The following is a 7,607-nucleotide window of genomic DNA, read 5'->3' on the forward strand; positions in this document are numbered from 1 at the left end:
CTCGTCTCGTCTCGGCTCGTCTCCTATCTCTGCTCGGTCATCCGCGAACATCGTTCTATATGTATATAAAAAAAGAAAAAAGGAAAAAAAAAAGAGAGAGAGAGAGAGAGAGAGAGAGAGAGAGAAGAAGAAGAAGAAAAAAGAGAAGATAAAAAGGAAGAACAAAGAGAAGACTTCTCTGACGTACGCTATATATGTAGATAGTAGTTACAACGATGTTATTACTCTCGTACTCCAAAGCTTTTTTATTTTCTTTTTTAATTTATTTTATTTTCTTTTTTATTTTTATTTATTTCTTCTTTTTTTTTTTTTTTTATATAGAAGATTAATGTACATATATATATATTATTTTCAAGCTAACTTGAGTGATCACGATTAACGTCGAAATTTAGACTTTCATAAATCATTCGAATAAAATTTCTTATATATTATATGATCGATCATTAATAAAATAAATCATTCATACTATATATATATGTGTGTGTGTATTCTGTAATTAAATCTATAAATCTTCCTTTCGAACATTTCTAAGATCACTCTGAGTGGGAAAATAAGAATAGAAATAAGCATCGAAACGATTGAGAAATATGTAATTTTTAAATTTGAAATGTCGATCAGATGATTTTATTGAAAATGTAATATTATTATAGAATCATAATAAAATCGAGACGAAAGAGAAACAAGGAAAGAGAGAGAGAGAGAGAGAGAGAGAGAAAATTATACATACATAATGAGAATATATCTATCTCTCTAGGATTTATGAGTTTACAACGTACGCTTTGACCATGTATGCAATAGATTAATGAGGGAGACCTATTAATTAGCCAGATGTGTTTGTTTCGTTTAGAGAATAGCCAATTGAACATTACCGCGAGAGAAGTATCATGAGATTTCAGTTTCATTGTGGCAATAATTGTCCCTCGATTATAGTATGTATGTATATATATATATATGTATGTATGTATGTATGTATGTATGTATGTATATAGAAAAGAGACATACCTATGATACACCCACTACACAAGAGCTACGTGGGCTACCGCTAACCAATAGATAATTATTATTAAACCAAATAAAACAATCTAGAAAAATTCGTCTAATCTCTCATTATCTTTCTTTATTTTTCCTTTATTTATAAGAAAATAATAAAGAATATATAATCAGCATTATATTTTACTAAATTCAATGATCGAATTGAAAAAATTGATTTCATTGATATAAAAAAACAAAAAGATAAAGAAAAATAAAGAACGCTAAAGGAATCATCATTCTTTCAAAATCCTACGACCCATTCAAAATTCGAGTAAAATGTACGAGATAATTTCTCTTTTCACGAAATCACGAATCTCGCAATGACTCTATTCTTCCGATCGATCGAACGAGTTATATTCGTTCGTAACAATTAAATGAATTCATGAAACGAACGATTGTCAAAGAAATTACCTCGTTCAATCTAATATATATATATATATATATATATATATATATATATATATATATATCTACATATATACATACATACGCAAATATTGTACATAAATATCTATTCAATTTAACAACGTATTAAATAAAATAAAATATGTGATATATTAAAGGTTTATATTTCGTATCTTACGATTCGAAACGTCGTCGAAATTTGCGATCATGTTTTTAACTTTTCGTACATGCAATAAACCTTTCCTTGTCCAACTGCAGCTGTTCGCGCATCAGACTACTACAGACTACTATAGACTACTATAGATTACTATAGACTACTACAACAACGACAACGACAAAGCAAAGACAAAGACGACGACGCCATTCGAATTTATGTCTGACGGCCTCGTATTTTAAAGCACTTGTCCTCCTAAATTTTAACCTGGAATTTAAATACATTCATGGCAAACCAAGAAAGCAAATGGACGACTGTGCGTGTTACCGGTGCTTAGCTGCAAAATTCTCTCTCTCTCTCTCTCTCTTTCTCTCTCTCTCTCTTTCTCTCTCTCTCTCTTTCTCTCTTTCACACATACACACACACACACACACACAGATATACGCATAGCAATCACACGGGAAACATTCTCAAGCTAAACTTCGAAGATAAAAGGATCGATATTCGAATACCTCGTGGAATCTTAAAGTTCAGATCGAATCGAACTTATTCTGAAACGAATCTAGATAACCCACTAGTACGCATACAGGGTGTCTCATTTTAAACTATTTGCAATTCTATATCGGTTTTATAAACAAATGTTTTCGATAAAACGTTTTGACTTCGGACTTCATGGAGATGTAATATATTTATTGCATATTTATTAATTTTTCTTTTTCTTCTCCTTTTTTCTTTCTTTTCTTTTTTAATGGAAATCGATACTTCAAGTACGAAAGTTATAGGGAATATCAATATGAGTTCTTTTTTCTTTTTTAACATTCACATCGATGTTTCGTCGGAGTTATGTTTCCTTAAAATTTAACAAACTATATAATAGTGATAATAATTAACGATAATAATAAAAATAAATTAATCTTTCCTTAAACGTCGGGTGATCAATGAATTCACCTATTAATCTGTTTTTTTTTCTCTTGCTCATTCATTCATTCGTTCATTCATTCATTTATTTATTTATTTATTTATGTATTTATTTATTTATTACTGTTTATACATATTGTTTCGACGTTGTAATCATTAGAAACGTAGTGAAAACTTTGAGGAATTCATAAAGAACTCATAGGAGTTTGTTAAACTTCAAGTTACCGTAACTCGATGAAATATCGACGAAAACGTTCATTGCTCATTCAGTGTTTTATTGATACTCTCTAGAACCTTTGTTAAATTTAAAACATCGATTTCCATTGAAAACGAAATATTGCTTACGGTTATCTCGTATCTTGACAATAACGATCTCGATGTAATAACTACGACAATTAGTAAAATTTCTTTCTCAAAATTTAGCTAACTTGAATTTTTCAAAAATTTCTTCGTGAAAATTAAATGAAAAATCTCTGCAAGATATTTTCTCGCTTATCGTTTAAAATTAGATAACATTGCATGCATATCTCGTTTTAAAGAATTTCTTTGTAAAATCAAATTAGAAATCAAAGATATTTCATCGCTTATCGTTTAAAATTAGAAAACATTCCTTACGTATTCGATTTTAAAGGATTTCTTTGTAAAATCAAAATAGAAATCGAAGATATTTCATGGCATATCGTTCAAAATTAGAAAACATTCCTTACGTATTCGATTTTAAAGGATTTCTTTGTAAAATCAAAATAGAAATCGAAGATATTTTCTCGCTTATCGTTCAAAATTAGAAAACGTTTCTTACGTATACAATTTTAAAGGATTTCTTTGTAAAATCAAAATAGAAATCGAAGATACTTTCTCGCTTATAGTTTAAAATTACAAAACACCCCGTACGTACGTACATACATACATAATATATACCAACGAAACTTTGTGAAAATCATAGAAGAATTTCAGATATCTAGAATAATTTGTTCGAATAGAAAAGATATCGTGCATTTAACTTGAAATATTGCCTTTTAAATGCGACGACAACGACGACGACGACAACGATGGCGACGACGACGACGACGAAGACGACAACGATGGCGACAACGATGGCGACGGCGACGACGAAGAAGAAGAAGAAGAAGAAGAAGAAGAAGAAGATCGGTAAGTCTATTCGCGTGATATCGTTATCGTCGAAGACGTAATGTAATTCCGATTAGATCGATAGAAAGTTGGTGGCACGTTAAAGCAAACGAGGGGTGTGAGAGAGAAAGAGAGAGAGAGAGAGAAGGATCGGCTATGCCCGCTGGAGCTTCATTAAAAATGCAAGAAGGGTAGATCGAGCGCGATTAAGGGCAGACACTTCCGGTCGATTACTCGATATATAACGTTAAGAAGAAACTTGTGACATTATGACCGTACGTTTAGCATGGATTCGTTTCAAACTAGTAACCAACTAATAGTAGAAACAAGTTCACCCACTTCCACTTCCCCTCTATTCTCTCAATTTATTTTATTTTATTTTTTTTTTTCTTCTTCCTCTTTCTTTTCTTTTTTCCCTCCCTTTGTTCTGGCTTTATATGTTTTCTCTTTCGGTGGTTCTGTTTCCCCACACTTTTTTCTTTCCCTTTTTTTTCGTTTTCTTTTTCAAGAAAAATAACTCCTTCAAAGAACAAAGGAAAGAATAGCGAGTTTTCTCTACTTATATTTCACTATTTCCTTTCTCGATTACGATAAAAATAAAATCGACTGATGGCTTTATTATCGTTGTTTGTTGTTGTTGTTGTTGTTGTTGTTGTTTGTGTTGTCGTTATTGCAGGTACTGTAGATATATATCAAGTTACTCTCGCAAATCATTCTGAAAAAAAAAGAAGGAACAATCGAAGGAAATCGGTTAGCTCGCGACGTTATGAGAACATCGTAAAACCGAACAAATATTTCTTTAAGGTTGTTAAATTTTTCAAATACTTTTTCTCCGAGCTCTTCTTCGAGATGTGGATAACTTACATATGTACATACCTTTGGATTACATATCAAGAACTCCATTCGTGGCTTTTGTAAATGCATATTACGTTCGCTTTTATGCTTCAAATACGAAACGAATAAATTTGGAATATGTGGTTTATTCCTCTTTTATACGGTGGAGTATATGATATGAAAAGAAAATTTTCTTTTTTCTTTTACTTCTTTTTTATCCTTTTTTTAACGAAATACCCATAGTATAAAATAATATTTCTATCATCCTCGAAAGTAGAACGAAAATCTAATCTTTAAGAAAACGTGATAATCTTTGATATTAATTTATAAAAAAAATATATAAATAAATAAATATACGTACGTACTTTGCATTCTTTAATCCGTCAATTTCTAATATCCATTAAATACTTTTTTATTTTATGATATAAATACATCTTGATTAACCCAAAAAATGGAATATATCGTATTTAAAAGGAATTTACTTTTTTCAATCATTTTGATTCATTTCTCGAAGAGGAATCACTAGTTTATTGGTTGTACCATAGAGACCACTACATTCTCTATAAGCGAAAACGAGAATAATTTCAATTGAAACCAACCTGAATACAAACGTACGGCTTTTATATCGGATATCACTTTAATTGGTGTATTTTCATTAAAACCGATAGGAAAAAGATCATGAATTTTCTATCTCTTGTATGTATATATATATATATATATATATATATCCACACACACACACACACACACGCATATATATATTGAATATATATGATTTTTATTATTCATTGCAATTAAAATTAAAAAGACAAAACATTTCGCGTGACGACGCATTCATTCTTTGTAGTCTCAATCCGACTGAGAATATAATTGCTTTTTCATTTTTCTTTTTTATTTTTTATTTCTTTATTTAGCAAATACAAAAAAAAAGAGAATGGTTAAATAAAAAGAGATTTATATTTCAATGCGGTATTTTTCAAAAAAGAGAAATATAATTGGTAGGCCGTAAAAATGTACTGAAAAAATTCGCACGAAATATTTCACATATATATTGGATTTGAAAAAGATAGATGTAAAAAAAAAAATAGAAAAATAAAATTAATAAAAAATTGATCGACATACGATAATACAAAAGGAAGAATTTTCGTTAGATATCGTTTTAATAATTTTTCAAATTCAACAAAAAATATATAATACTCGAAATTCATTAGTAATATTCCTACATTTGATTCAGAAAAAAAAATATATATATATATATATATACACTAAAGTATTTAACGTTCGATGAGACCCGAGGCGTTACAAATTTCTAAAAATCTCATAAAAATAAAATCAATTATGCACGATAATACATATATTTGTTCGCTTCAATAATTCATGAAAATAAAATCAAACGAAAGAAATACTTAAACTATTCAAATTCGATTGTATATACATATATATATATATATATATATATATATATTATAGTAGCGTTTATAGAAATAAAAATAATACACCAATGAGCAAATTATTATCTAATATAAATTCATATTTTTCTCTGTTGAAAAAAATGAAACAGGGAGCCTTCAACGCTTTGTATAAATCCAGCACTGTTTGCTGCAACGAATAAAAAAAAAAAAAAATCTATCAACAAAGAACGAACATTATAATCCCATAACGTGAAATGAAAACGTAAGAAAAAAAAAAAAGAAAGAAACTTAGATATCAATTAATAATTTCCTCAAAACCGATCACGAAAAATAAGAATGAAAGTAACACGATACGAATAGTTCCAAAAAATATTTCTTCAAAAATGTTCTATCAGAAATTTTTTCGTTTTTTATCGCTACAATTTTATCGATTAAAAAGTTTTATATATATATATACACAGGCATATATATATATATAATATATTTTTTTTTTAAATTGAAAAAACGAATCAATTACCGTGCATGCTTATCATACAATAAAATTGTACACGTCTTTCAAAGCACGATATATACTTATATACTTAGATATGCTATATTAAAGATCTGTACGTATCGATAAATCTTCGGAAATAATGTTACGATAAATTTGACATTAATCGGAGAGAAAGAGAAAGAGAGAGAGAGAGAGAAAGAGAGAAATAAAAAGAACGATTTGATTGTTCGTGGATCGATATAAGTGAAATTATGAGAATGAAAAATTCAGAATGAAAGAGAACGTTTTCTCAGAGAGTTTTCTTTCACGATCGTATTGGCTCTGACGTGTCATGTCGACGATTCGAAATTATCGACATATCGTTACTTCTCTACAAAATTCTTTTTTTCTTCTATAAGAGAAAGAGAGTGAAAGAGAGAGAAAAGATGGCCTCGGTAATACGACGGATGAAGGATAACCTTCGGATAAAAAGCTTCAATCAACATCTCGGTGCTATTGTCGGTGAGCGATTATACTTAAACTTGAACACTTTGCTTTTTGTGTAGAAAAAAAAAAAAAAAAAAAGAAAAGAAAAAAGAAACTAAATATAATTTTTACACTGATATGTATATGTACGTATCTACATATTTTTTTTATGGATATTAACCTAACGCCACACCACCAACAAAATTTCTAATCATTGAATTAGTTAAATATTATCTTACTAATAATTTCTCACAGTTTAATAGTTTAACATAATATTCGACGTTGAATTCATTTTACGTAATTAATTGACACGTAATTAACATTGTCCTTGACAATTAAAAAAATGCGAAAGGGTAATAGATGAAAAATACAATTTTTCGTTACTCCTTGAAAGGATATAAATCGCATTCTCAAAATTAAACGCAGTGAAGTATATAATATTAACGTTTTCTGCGTATGCATACGTAAAAAAAAAAAAAAAGTGGTTATTATTAATCGTTCCTTCTTACGAAACTTTTCAGTTTAAAAATAAAACGAATCACCGAGAAACTTTTACACTCGATAATATAATATCCTTCTCGTTTCTTTCTCTGTTGGGTCCGTTATCGATCAAAAAAAAATAAAATATATATATATATGTAAAAAATTAAATAAAGAATAATAAAATACAGGAGAGAAAAAAAAGAATTAACGAACGACAAAAAGATTTTCCTAATTCGATGAATGGACAATGTCTCATTTAATCTCCTTTCCACGATGCACAATT

General features: G+C 28.9%; 1 protein-coding gene across 1 annotated transcript in view; it reads left to right on the forward strand.

Moving 5' to 3' along the window:
* The first annotated feature begins 6,796 nt into the window (after positions 1–6,796).
* LOC122635332 (facilitated trehalose transporter Tret1-like) overlaps positions 6,797–7,607 on the forward strand; it is a 5,465-nt gene continuing 4,654 nt past the window's right edge. The window contains exon 1 of the mRNA XM_043825429.1: positions 6,797–6,877. Within this exon, the coding sequence (XP_043681364.1) occupies positions 6,802–6,877 (76 nt within the window). The 5' untranslated portion in view covers positions 6,797–6,801. The remainder of the gene's footprint in view (positions 6,878–7,607) is intronic.

The sequence above is a fragment of the Vespula pensylvanica genome, chromosome 18 (genome assembly GCF_014466175.1).
Source record: "Vespula pensylvanica isolate Volc-1 chromosome 18, ASM1446617v1, whole genome shotgun sequence".
In the NCBI taxonomy this organism is placed as follows: Eukaryota; Metazoa; Arthropoda; class Insecta; order Hymenoptera; family Vespidae; genus Vespula; species Vespula pensylvanica.